This window comes from Bombina bombina, chromosome 6 (genome assembly GCF_027579735.1).
Source record: "Bombina bombina isolate aBomBom1 chromosome 6, aBomBom1.pri, whole genome shotgun sequence".
Taxonomy (NCBI): Eukaryota; Metazoa; Chordata; class Amphibia; order Anura; family Bombinatoridae; genus Bombina; species Bombina bombina.
The window spans coordinates 877,334,355-877,349,539 of record NC_069504.1 but is presented as its reverse complement, the minus strand read 5'-3'; the positions used below and the strand labels follow the sequence as shown (position 1 = coordinate 877,349,539).

Below are 15,185 nucleotides of genomic sequence, written 5' to 3'. Positions count from 1 at the left end.
GTGTCACTCATTACAAACCTACATACTATATTACACAGGATATTTACTCATGTCACTCATTACAAACCTACATACTATATTACACAGGATATTTAGTCATGTCACTCATTACAAACCTACATACTATATTACACAGGATATTTACTCATGTCACTCATTACAAACCTACATACTATATTACACAGGATATTTACTCATGTCACTCATTACAAACCTACATACTATATTACACAGGATATTTACTCATGTCACTCATTACAAACCTACATACTATATTACACAGGATATTTACTCATGTCACTCATTACAAACCTACATACTATATTACACAGGATTGTTACTCATGTCACTCATTACAAACCTACATACTATATTACACAGGATTGTTACTCATGTCACTCATTACAAACCTACATACTATATTACACAGGATTGTTACTCATGTCACTCATTACAAACCTACATACTATATTACACAGGATATTTACTCATGTCACTCATTACAAACCTAAATACTATATTACACAGGATATTTACTCATGTCACTCATTACAAACCTAAATACTATATTACACAGGATTGTTATGCATGTCACTCATTACAAACCTACATACTATATTACACAGGATTGTTACTCATGTCACTCATTACAAACCTACATACTATATTACACAGGATTGTTACTCGTGTCACTCATTACAAACCTACATACTATATTACACAGGATTGTTACTCGTGTCACTCATTACAAACCTACATACTATATTACACAGGATTGTTACTCGTGTCACTCATTACAAACCTACATACTATATTACACAGGATTGTTGCTCATGTCACTCATTACAAACCTACATACTATATTACACAGGATTGTTACTCATGTCACTCATTACAAACCTACATACTATATTACACAGGATTGTTACTCATGTCACTCATTACAAACCTACATACTATATTACACAGGATATTTACTCATGTCACTCATTACAAACCTACATACTGTATTACACAGGATTGTTACTCATGTCGCTCATTACAAACCTACATACTATATTACACAGGATATTTACTCATGTCACTCATTACAAACCTACATACTATATTACACAGGATATTTACTCATGTCACTCATTACAAACCTACATACTATATTACACAGGATATTTACTCATGTCACTCATTACAAACCTACATACTATATTACACAGGATTGTTTCTCATGTCGCTCATTACAAACCTACATACTATATTACACAGTATATTTACTCATGTCACTCATTACAAACCTACATACTATATTACACAGGATTGTTACTCATGTCACTCATTACAAACCTACATACTATATTACACAGGATTGTTACGCATGTCACTCATTACAAACCTACATACTATATTACACAGGATTGTTACTCATGTCACTCATTACAAACCTACATACTATATTACACAGGATTGTTACTCATGTCACTCATTACAAACCTACATACTATATTACACAGGATTGTTACTCATGTCACTCATTACAAACCTACATACTATATTACACAGGATTGTTACTCATGTCACTCATTACAAACCTACATACTATATTACACAGGATTGTTACTCATGTCACTCATTACAAACCTACATACTATATTACACAGGATTGTTACTCATGTCTCTCATTACAAACCTACATACTATATTACACAGGATATTTACTCATGTCACTCATTACAAACCTACATACTATATTACACAGGATATTTACTCATGTCACTCATTACAAACCTACATACTACAGGGAGTGCAGAATTATTAGGCAAATTAGTATTTTGACCACATCATCCTCTTTATGCATGTTGTCTTACTCCAAGCTGTATAGGCTCGAAAGCCTACTACCAATTAAGCATATTAGGTGTTGTGCATCTCTGTAATGAGAAGGGGTGTGGTCTAATGACATCAACACCCTATATCAGGTGTGCATAATTATTAGGCAACTTCCTTTCCTTTGGCAAAATGGGTCAAAAGAAGGACTTGACAGGCTCAGAAAAGTCAAAAATAGTGAGATATCTTGCAGAGGGATGCAGCACTCTTAAAATTGCAAAGCTTCTGAAGCGTGATCATCGAACAATCAAGCGTTTCATTCAAAATAGTCAACAGGGTCGCAAGAAGCGTGTGGAAAAACCAAGGCGCAAAATAACTGCCCATGAACTGAGAAAAGTCAAGCGTGCAGCTGCCAAGATGCCACTTGCCACCAGTTTGGCCATATTTCAGAGCTGCAACATCACTGGAGTGCCCAAAAGCACAAGGTGTGCAATACTCAGAGACATGGCCAAGGTAAGAAAGGCTGAAAGACGATCACCACTGAACAAGACACACAAGCTGAAACGTCAAGACTGGGCCAAGAAATATCTCAAGACTGATTTTTCTAAGGTTTTATGGACTGATGAAATGAGAGTGAGTCTTGATGGGCCAGATGGATTGGCCCGTGGCTGGATTGGTAAAGGGCAGAGAGCTCCAGTCCGACTCAGACGCCAGCAAGGTGGAGGTGGAGTACTGGTTTGGGCTGGTATCATCAAAGATGAGCTTGTGGGGCCTTTTCGGGTTGAGGATGGAGTCAAGCTCAACTTCCAGTCCTACTGCCAGTTTCTGGAAGACACCTTCTTCAAGCAGTGGTACAGGAAGAAGTCTGCATCCTTCAAGAAAAACATGATTTTCATGCAGGACAATGCTCCATCACACGCGTCCAAGTACTCCACAGCGTGGCTGGCAAGAAAGGGTATAAAAGAAGAAAATCTAATGACATGGCCTCCTTGTTCACCTGATCTGAACCCCATTGAGAACCTGTGGTCCATCATCAAATGTGAGATTTACAAGGAGGGAAAACAGTACACCTCTCTGAACAGTGTCTGGGAGGCTGTGGTTGCTGCTGCACGCAATGTTGATGGTGAACAGATCAAAACACTGACAGAATCCATGGATGGCAGGCTTTTGAGTGTCCTTGCAAAGAAAGGTGGCTATATTGGTCACTGATTTGTTTTTGTTTTGTTTTTGAATGTCAGAAGTGTATATTTGTGAATGTTGAGATGTTATATTGGTTTCACTGGTAAAAATAAATAATTGAAATGGGTATATATATTGTTTTTTGTTAAGTTGCCTAATAATTATGCACAGTAATAGTCACCTGCACACACAGATATCCCCCTAAAATAGCTATAACTAAAAACAAACTAAAAACTACTTCCAAAACTATTCAGCTTTGATATTAATGAGTTTTTTGGGTTCATTGAAAACATGGTTGTTGTTCAATAATAAAATGAATCCTCAAAAATACAACTTGCCTAATAATTCTGCACTCCCTGTATATTACACAGAATTGTTACTCATGTCACTCATTACAAACCTACATACTATATTACACAGGATATTTACTCATGTCACTCATTACAAACCTACATACTATATTACACAGGATATTTACTCGTGTCACTCATTACAAACCTACATACTATATTACACAGGATATTTACTTGTGTCACTCATTACAAACCTACATACTATATTACACAGGATATTTACTTGTGTCACTCATTACAAACCTACATACTATATTACACAGGATATTTACTCATGTCACTCATTACAAACCTACATACTATATTACACAAGATATTTACTCATGTCACTCATTACAAACCTACATACTATATTACACAGGATTGTTACTCATGTCACTCATTACAAACCTACATACTATATTACACAGGATTGTTACTCGTGTCACTCATTACAAACCTACATACTATATTACACTGGATATTTACTCATGTCACTCATTACAAACCTACATACTACAGGGAGTGCAGAATTATTAGGCAAATGAGTATTTTGACCACATCATCCTCTTTATGCATGTTGTCTTACTCCAAGCTGTATAGGCTCGAAAGCCTACTACCAATTAAGCATATTAGGTGATGTGCATCTCTGTAATGAGAAGGGGTGTGGTCTAATGACATCAACACCCTATATCAGGTGTGCATAATTATTAGGCAACTTCCTTTCCTTTGGCAAAATGGGTCAAAAGAAGGACTTGACAGGCTCAGAAAAGTCAAAAATAGTGAGATATCTTGCAGAGGGATTCAGCACTCTTAAAATTGCAAAGCTTCTGAAGCGTGATCATCGAACAATCAATCGTTTCATTCAAAATAGTCAACAGGGTCGCAAGAAGCGTGTGGAAAAACCAAGGCGCAAAATAACTGCCCATGAACTGAGAAAAGTCAAGCGTGCAGCTGCCAAGATGCCACTTGCCACCAGTTTGGCCATATTTCAGAGCTGCAACATCACTGGAGTGCCCAAAAGCACAAGGTGTGCAATACTCAGAGACATGGCCAAGGTAAGAAAGGCTGAAAGACGACCACCACTGAACAAGACACACAAGCTGAAACGTCAAGACTGGGCCAAGAAATATCTCAAGACTGATTTTTCTAAGGTTTTATGGACTGATGAAATGAGAGTGAGTCTTGGTGGGCCAGATGGATGGGCCCGTGGCTGGATTGGTAAAGGGCAGAGAGCTCCAGTCCGACTCAGACGCCAGCAAGGTGGAGGTGGAGTACTGGTTTGGGCTGGTATCATCAAAGATGAGCTTGTGGGGCCTTTTCAGGTTGAGGATGGAGTCAAGCTCAACTCCCAGTCCTACTGCCAGTTTCTGGAAGACACCTTCTTCAAGCAGTGGTACAGGAAGAAGTCTGCATCCTTCAAGAAAAACATGATTTTCATGCAGGACAATGCTCCATCACACGCGTCCAAGTACTCCACAGCGTGGCTGGCAAGAAAGGGTATAAAAGAAGAAAATCTAATGACATGGCCTCCTTGTTCACCTGATCTGAACCCCATTGAGAACCTGTGGTCCATCATCAAATGTGAGATTTACAAGGAGGGAAAACAGAACACCTCTCTGAACAGTGTCTGGGAGGCTGTGGTTTCTGCTGCACACAATGTTGAAGGTGAACAGATCAAAACACTGACAGAATCCATGGATGGCAGGCTTTTGAGTGTCCTTGCAAAGAAAGGTGGCTATATTGGTCACTGATTTGTTTTTGTTTTGTTTTTGAATGTCAGAAATGTATATTTGTGAATGTTGAGATGTTATATTGGTTTCACTGGTAAAAATAAATAATTGAAATGGGTATATATTTGTTTTTTGTTAAGTTGCCTAATAATTATGCACAGTAATAGTCACCTGCACACACAGATATCCCCCTAAAATAGCTATAACTAAAAACAAACTAAAAACTACTTCCAAAACTATTCAGCTTTGATATTAATGAGTTTTTGGGTTCATTGAGAACATGGTTGTTGTTCAATAATAAAATTAATCCTCAAAAATACAACTTGCCTAATAATTCTGCACTCCCTGTATATTACACAGGATTGTTTCTCATGTCGCTCATTACAAACCTACATACTATATTACACAGGATTGTTACTCATGTCACTCATTACAAACCTACATACTATATTACACAGGATATTTACTCATGTCACTCATTACAAACCTACATACTATATTACACAGGATATTTACTCATGTCACTCATTACAAACCTACATACTATATTACACAGGATATTTACTCATGTCACTCATTACAAACCTACATACTATATTACACAGGATATTTACTCATGTCACTCATTACAAACCTACATACTATATTACACAGGATTGTTACTCATGTCACTCATTACAAACCTGCATACTATATTACACAGGATTGTTACTCATGTCACTCATTACAAACCTACATACTATATTACACAGGATATTTACTCGTGTCACTCATTACAAACCTACATACTATATTACACAGGATATTTACTCGTGTCACTCATTACAAACCTACATACTATATTACACAGGATATTTACTTGTGTCACTCATTACAAACCTACATACTATATTACACAGGATATTTACTTGTGTCACTCATTTCAAACCTACATACTATATTACACAGGATATTTACTTGTGTCACTCATTTCAAACCTACATACTATATTACACAGGATATTTACTCATGTCACTCATTACAAACCTACATACTATATTACACAGGATATTTACTCATGTCACTCATTACAAACCTACATACTATATTACACAGGATTGTTACTCATGTCACTCATTACAAACCTACATACTATATTACACAGGATTGTTACTCATGTCACTCATTACAAACCTACATACTATATTACACAGGATTGTTTCTCATGTCGCTCATTACAAACCTACATACTATATTACACAGGATATTTACTCATGTCACTCATTACAAACCTACATACTATATTACACAGGATATTTACTCATGTCACTCATTAAAAACCTACATACTATATTACGCAGGATATTTACTCATGTCACTCATTACAAACCTACATACTATATTACACAGGATTGTTACTCATGTCACTCATTACAAACCTACATACTATATTACACAGGATTGTTACTCATGTCACTCATTACAAACCTACATACTATATTACACAGGATATTTACTCATGTCACTCATTACAAACCTACATACTATATTACACAGGATATTTACTCATGTCACTCATTACCAACCTACATACTATATTACACAGGATTGTTACTCATGTCGCTCATTACAAACCTACATACTATATTACACAGGATATTTACTCATGTCACTCATTACAAACCTACATACTATATTACACAGGATTGTTACTCATGTCACTCATTACAAACCTACATACTATATTACACAGGATTGTTACTCATGTCGCTCATTACAAACCTACATACTATATTACACAGGATATTTACTCATGTCGCTCATTACAAACCTACATACTATATTACACAGGATTGTTACTCATGTCACTCATTACAAATCTACATACTATATTACACAGGATATTTACTCATGTCACTCATTACAAACCTACATACTATATTACACAGGATATTTACTCATGTCACTCATTACAAACCTACATACTATATTACACAGGATATTTACTCATGTCACTCATTACAAACCTACATACTATATTACACAGGATATTTACTCATGTCACTCATTACAAACCTACATACTATATTACACAGGATTGTTAGTCATGTCACTCATTACAAACCTACATACTATATTACACAGGATATTTACTCATGTCACTCATTACAAACCTACATACTATATTACACAGGATTGTTACTCATGTCACTCATTACAAACCTACATACTATATTACACAGGATTGTTACTCATGTCACTCATTACAAACCTACATACTATATTACACAGGATTGTTACTCATGTCACTCATTACAAACCTACATACTATATTACACAGGATTGTTACTCATGTCACTCATTACAAACCTACATACTATATTACACAGGATTGTTACTCATGTCGCTCATTACAAACCTACATACTATATTACACAGGATTGTTACTCATGTCACTCATTACAAACCCCCTCAAGTTAGCTTACTGTTAGAAGTGAAATCTCACACAAACACCTGTATCAACTGCATTTTGTCAAAATACATACACTCCACCTACCATTAGATGGTTGACCTGCATTGTTTACTCAGGCATTAGTTGGCACATGTTTGATTATGTAACATGAAGTATTGTATACAATTTTTGTAGAAAATTGGCTTAAAATGCAAGGTTATAAAATGTGGGCAAGATTACGAATAGCGCGTTATTAGTTTTCCATGCGCAATGTGGTCTTTTCGCAATCAATGTCCATTGCACAGGTGTTACAAGTCTTGAAAAATTGCGATTGGGCGCGCACAGTGTAATAAAAATTATTAAAAAAAATATTACACACAAAAGTTATAAGGGCTCAAAGATACAAGATCTCGGGTGTTAGAAGAAAAAAAGCCGACGCACGGATTTTACATTGACATACATACACATACATAGAGAAACATGGATTTATATCTATAGAGATATGTTTAACTATGGAGATAATGAAAATATTTGACATTACAATTTTATGCACATTAAACAATATCTCAGATGCAGGGCCGCCACTAGAAATTTTGGTGCCCCTGACTTAACCATTGATCAGGGCCCCCCCCCCCCCCCTCCTTTGACATGTGCAATTTTTGACCAAGTGACTAAAACGTATATGCACTTTATTCTTAAATGTTTATTTAAACTTGGAAATGTTGTAAAGGTAGTAACATACAAACACACACACACACACTCACACATAAGGATTCACATATAGACACTTTAGCAGACACGCAAAGAAACACACTCAGACACAGACACCCAAAGAGACACTCAGCACTTGTTTACATTGACCTAACAAGTAATGAGGTAGACTACAGTTTTGTAAAAAAAGGAGATTTAGAAAACAAATATGGAGTTCTGATTATCTTTTTGTAAAGGAAGATGCCAACTAAATGATGACAACAGCATGCAGTGGATGAAAGGAAGGAACTGCCTAAACAATAATTTAAAGGTTAAATGGTGGATTGGTGACTTCCGGAAAGGTCTCATTAGTCTGTAGAAAGATGTGAATAATCAGTAGTAAGGTCAAAATGTCCTAAAAAGGAACAGACAATGGACCCCCACACACACACACACAAACTCAAACTTGCACATACACCCAAGGAAACACCGACAGAGACAGCCTCAGAAAACACACAAAGACATATACACACACACAGAGACACCCACAGAAAACACACAAAGACATACACATAGAGAGAAAACCACATTAACCACAGAAAGACATATATACACACACCCTCACTGAGACATCCACAGAAAACACACAAAGACATACCCACACCCTCACAGAGACATCCACAGAAAACACACACCCTCACAGAGACATCCACAGAAAACACACACCCTCACAGAGACATCCACAGAAAACACAGACATACACACCCACCCTCACAGAGGCATCCAGAGAAAATACACAAAGACATACATACACACACCCTCACAGAGACACCCATAGAAAAAGCTCAAAGACATATGCACACACCCTCACAGACATCCACAGAAAATGCACAAAGACATACACACCCACCCTCACAGAGAGACTCACAGAAAAAAAATACATACACACTCAGAGATACAAACCAAAGCACAAAGACATAAACACAGACACCCACAGAAACACTCACAGGAGGAAACATTTAGGCACACACTGTACAAACAAAGTGCCAAGTCTGTCTCACACTGTGCATAGTGGTTTAGTGCACACTCAGAAATCCTCTCAAATGCTAATATGTTACTACTTTTAATATAATAACATTTCCCATGCTCAATTAGCACTCTGCTGTAGTACCCACTGGTGGCTGCCAAAATGTAAAAAAAAAAAAAAATTTTTATTAGGGTTTTGTTTTTTTCAATTTGTCTTCTCCATTGACCTCTATGGAAAATACGTGAACGCGCACGCCATTTTGTTGTTTGCATTACACGACTTAACGCGCACGCAAAATACGTTATTTTACAACTTGTAATAGCTGCGCAAAACCTAAATGTGAAAAAGCCATAACGCGCTCAGTGTTTTCCCAACTGATTTGCCGTGCGACTTGCCCTGTATGTTTGTAATTTTTTTGGAATGATGGTTAGTGTAGTTTTGTTTCTCAAGATTTCAAATGTAGAAAAATTAAAAGAATTAGAAAAGGGCATGCCTTGAGTCATGGCAACTAAAATTTAAAGGGATGGTAAATCCTAGCGTTTAAGAAATGCTAGGATTTACCATTGGAACAAATAAAGGGGACTTTCATTCATGAAGTATAAAATACTTCATGCTGAAAGTTCCTTTAGTTGCTTGAAGCGTTCGCCCTGCTGAGCGCCTCAGGCAGCCCACGGCAGAACGCTATTCTGCTGAGAGGTGACATTTCTACCTCTTAGCAAATAGGCGTGCGGGCTATCCACATTGGCGCCAGTTGGAGCGCATGGCTATTTGCTAAGAGTTGAAAACGTCACCTCTCAGCAAAATAGCGTTCTGCCACGGGCTGCCTGAGCAGCTCAGTAAAGCAAACGCTTCCAACAAATAAAGGAACTTTCAGCATGAAGTATTTTATACTTCATGAATGAAAGTCCCCTTTATTTGTTCCAATAGTCAATTACGCTAGGATTTATCATCCCTTTAATTAACATCTGGCTCCTAGGTTTTTGGAGTATATAATTCCATCCATACCTCCTAATAATGTGTGTCTTGCTCCTATTTTGTCTGGTTCCTCATATATGTATTTACCTCTGGGTTAGAGAACTTTTGTATGAAAGAAAAGCAGTGTAGCTTCTAAAAATAAAAAAAATCTGAAAGTAAATTGGGCATAGCAAAATCAACAATTTTGAATCGTTTGAGAAAGAAAGAAATCACTGGTGTACTTGGCAGCAATCAATACTCATGTTGTCCAAGAAATTCTTTTGCAGATGATGCCAGAAAAAGATTACAGCTGAAAACTTAAAAACATTTGATTTTAAAATCGGCAAAAAAATACCTGGAGTGTGAATGAAAATGTATCACAATCTATTGTAAGGCTCTAAGTATTTTTGTATTGATGCATTAATCTGGTTTTGGAATGTTGTTGTTAATATACAGATACTTCATATCGCTATACAGGGTTTCCACGGCCCATCTCTTCAGGGCTTTTCAGCCTCTATATTTTGGTTGGATTGGTATCATTGGTGGTCCTGATGCTTCCATTGCATGGAGACCCTCGGAGTCTTCTTCATGAGAACCTACACGTATCCATCATACAGAAACTGGTCGCTGCATACGTATTAGGTACAAAAACATCTCACACAAAAAGTGACATTATTCACAAAAATATCTCATTATTGCAGAGACTTAGACATTTTGATTAAAACAAATATTAAAGGACCAGTAAATACAGTAAGATTTGCAAGATAAGATGCAAGATAACAAGACTCTACAATAGCATTTACTCTGAATTTCAAAAGAGTAGTAGATTTTTTTTTTCTAACAAATTTCAGTTATGTATATTTCCACTCCCCCTGTACCATGTGATGGCAATCAGCCAATCACAAATGCATATACGTATAGTCTGAGTTCTTGCACATGCTCAGTAGGAGCTGGTGACTCAAAGTGTAAATATAAAAGACTGTGCACATTTTTTTTTGAATGGAAGTAAATTGGAAAGTTGTTTAAAATGACATGCTGTATCTGAAAAATGAAAATGTAATTTGACCTGAGTATCCCTTTAAGTCTAGATATCTCTAGATATCTCTTCAATGAAGAATAACACGAGAACGAAGCAAATTTGATAATAAAAGTACATTTGAAACTTTTTAAAAATTGTATTCTCTATCTGAATCATGAAAGAAAAATGTTGGGTTTCATATCCCTTTAACCCTTTCCCGCCGTTGTATTCAGTCACAACGGCGCTTGGCTTTAAAGCCGTTATGACGGAATACAACGTCATAGCCAACGGCTGTCCTGAAGCCTACTGCGCTTGCAGGATTTGATTGCGGTCTGGAGGGCGTTCCTAGCTCCATAGGGACGCCCCCCAGACCCGATCCCATAATTGAAATCTGTGATTTTAATTTGTCTACATCGGAACAGTTGTTCCGATGTAGACACTTTAACCCAGTCACGAAAGGGTTAATCATATAAATTGAACAGCACACTTTTACAACAGCAATAGATTGTTGCTGAAATACTTTCGGATCCATATTGTTTGTTAATCACGTTATGCTTCTGTGTAGTAAACACAAATTGATTTGCCAAACAACACTTTCTACAAAAATCCAACCAATTAAGTTCTAATTAAAGGGACATACTATTTTTTTTATCTTACTTAAAATAAATCTTTTTAAAATCTGTGACATTTTTTTAAAATTATTTTTTTCTAAACAGATGTTCTTGTGCGGAATAAACTTTTATTGATTTACCAGGCTTGCAGAATATATTTATTTTAATACAACACTACAGCAAGTTATATGGATCATTAGGAACACATTAAAGGTTAGAAAATTTTACAGTGCACTGTGAAGTTTTCTACCCTTTTAATGAGTTCCGAATGATTAATTTTAATCGCTGGAGTGTATTAAATTATTTGCATATAGCCCCTCTACCTTTGTTTTGACAATTAAAATAGCTGATTTTGTTTGTTGAATCCACCTCCTATAGAGAATGTTCAATACTTAAGTATTGGCTATAGAAAAGATATGCAAACAAGAGCCAACAGAGCAAATTACACACTCAATTGGGGTGGTAGTGACGTACTAAAATGTTAATTTTCAATTGGGCATTGATATACTGTGATAAGATGAGGAAGCATTTCTGTGAAAGTGAGAAAGATAAGGGGGTCTGATCCTACAAGCTCAGCCCATTTTAATGTTTTGTAGTTTCACGGGGCATTCACATTTATTTCATATACAAAAATAAACCTAAATTAGTGATAACAAAGTGACAATTTCTTTATAAATGCTAAATGATTACATATAATATTAGAAATTATTTTAATTATATTCTCTCCCTTTTCCCTCTCCTGATTTCTCTTCCTTCATTTTGCAGGTCTTCTGACCATGGTTTTTCTGCAGGGGTGACAAGTTGTTACAGGACAGTGGCCTTCTCAGATTTTTCACAACAGTGTCCATCATTTTGTACATTCCATTTGTCAGAGGCCAATGGAAAAGAGAATACAGAGGTTATTTGTGATGATCACAAGTAGATGATAGGACTGAAACATTTTGAGACTAAATAAAAGCAACAGATACTTGAGTACCACAGGATCTTTGACTACGGATAAACTCTTTATAATGCAGGAGCTGAATAGAAGGGTGGGGATGTATTTGTGTACTTGTATTAAAATTACACAGCAGTGCAGACATATTTTAAATTACTATAAGGTCTCTATAATAAGTGCGCCCCCACCCAGATATTTCTGTTTAAATTTTATCGAAATTGTACATTTTGTTCCTTGGTAGAAATAACAAAATTATGTTTACGCATACATTAATGAACATACTTGTTATTACTACTAGCTAGTAAAGTTTTAAAATTGTTATATTCAATGCCTTAACATTTTAAATGTGATAGTGAAAATGCATATATGAATTTGTAATGATAGTATATGATAAATAGCTTAGTATTCACACAATTGTGATGAGACATTCCGGTGAAGACCATTTTGAGGCGCTAAATTTGCAATATACATGAAAGAAAAGAAAACCTGCCTTAGCTGTATCTGGGCCCTTGGGAGCATACACAGTTGTTATTTGTCAGTACATTTATTGCATGCACTTGAGACAGGCAGGCACCAATAAGCAACTGTTAGTTCACCTTGTGCCAATCTCAGAGTACAACAAGTATATTGCAGAGTTGCTAGGCAAATTATGTATATATGTACAGAATATGTACTTATTTTGTATGTTAATAAGTGTATAAATCGCAATTTGTAGTCATACTTACTTAAAGGCATGTTAAAGGGACATTACGCACTTTGCGATTGTAATATAAAGTGTTAAATTATGTGTAGTAAAACAACTTTGCAATATACTTTTATTATTTATTTTGTCCGCTTCTCCTGTAATTTAATTTTGAAAATTGTGGGTTTTCCAATCCATGTTAAAAGTGTAGAGCAGACTCCAGACTTAACACTTCTATATTCCCCAATGTCATTGGTTGCACGCTCTGGTGACTCATTAACTAGTGACCCATTTATCAAGTATCCCTAACTGGCTTCAGCAGAGAAGGAAACTTAGGTTACAACATGGTGATGCCCATTGCTTTTATATAAAAAAAAAAACTTATTTTTTTCAATATTTAAGTAACTAATAAAACTTTAAAAACTTATTTTCAGGCTTCTATTTATTTGAATACATTATTATGTTTAGAATGTATTTAGTGCTTAATAAAGATGTACATTAGTTTAGTTACAAATGCAAATTTGTAACAAAAAACAGATATTTGTTTTGTTTTAATGAAACTAAATAAAAAAAAAAAAGAAATACTGATGAAATTTGTCAGTATTCATTAGTTGTCTTAAAATCACCTTTAAGGGGTTAAATTCCTTTTAGCTCGCTGGAGAGCTGCGCTAACCCGCTTCTCTTTTTCACAGAGCCCGGGTCACGCTAAAAGCTGCGCTAAGCCTCCGATTTGCATGGGCGGGGCTCTGTGAAGAAGAGGAGCAGTTTAGCGTGGCTCTCCAGCACACTACAGGTAAGTATAATCTACAGGTGAACTTTTTTACGTGTAGCTTAGGAACATTTACATTCGTTTAACGGGGAAAAAAAGTGTTCTACGAATATTCAGTATTAGTTTAGTTTAAAACTAAACAAATACCGAATAATGCAGCTAACGAATATTAGGGGAACTTAATTTCTCAAAAATTTTGTTAAAAAGGTTTGGACGAACCAAATTCTTCTGGGCCTCACAAGTCTAGTGTTTAATGCCTCTTTAAAGGGACAGTCTACACCAGAATTTTTATTGTTTTAAAAGATAGATAATCCCTTTATTACCCATTCCCCAGTTTTGCATAACCAACAGTTATATTAATATACTTTTAACCTCTGTGATTATCTTGTATCTAAGCCTCTGCAAACTGCCCCTTTATTTCAGTTCTTTTGACAGACTTGCAGTTTAGCCAATCAGTGCCTGCTCCCAGATAACTTCACGTGCACAAGCACAGTGTTATCTATATGAAATACATGAACTAACACCCTCTAGTGGTGAAAAACTGTTAAAATGCATTCTGAAAAGAGGTGGCCTTCAAGGTCTAAGAAATTAGCATATGAACCTCCTAGGTTAAGCTTTCAAATAAGAATACCAAGAGAACAAAGCAAAATTGGTGATAAAAGTAAATTGGAAAATTGTTTAACATTACATGCTCTATCTGAATCATGAAAGTTTATTTTGGCCTAGACTGTCCCTTTAATACATTGTGTACTAGTGTGACATTATCTGGGCATACTAAAAAAGCTATTATTTTAAAGAACATTAAAATGAAATACATTTCAAGCAACCCCCTCTAATTACGGGTGCTGAGATTTTGGAACCTAGGTTACACTGCAGCGATTTGAAGGAAAGTTGCTTTGCATGTGCAAATACATCAGCACTGCAATGTAGTGAAATATAGATTTCAACATGGCAGAGCCCAAGACTACTGTAGAGTTAGGCGAGGTAATAACCTCAATACTATG

At 36.0% G+C, this 15,185-nt stretch overlaps 1 protein-coding gene across 2 annotated transcripts in view; it reads left to right on the top strand.

Moving 5' to 3' along the window:
- Window positions 1-13,839, top strand: part of LOC128663831 (motile sperm domain-containing protein 1) — a 48,200-nt gene extending 34,361 nt beyond the window's left edge. The window contains exons 5-6 of one of the 2 annotated variants that reach the window (XM_053718356.1): window positions 10,642-10,806; window positions 12,559-13,839. In XM_053718356.1, the coding sequence (XP_053574331.1) occupies window positions 10,642-10,806; window positions 12,559-12,590 (197 nt within the window). In that variant the 3' untranslated portion in view covers window positions 12,591-13,839. Of the gene's footprint in view, window positions 1-10,620; window positions 10,807-12,558 lie in introns of both variants that reach the window. The other variant, XM_053718355.1, reaches the window with a different exon arrangement.
- The last annotated feature ends 1,346 nt before the right edge of the window (window positions 13,840-15,185 follow it).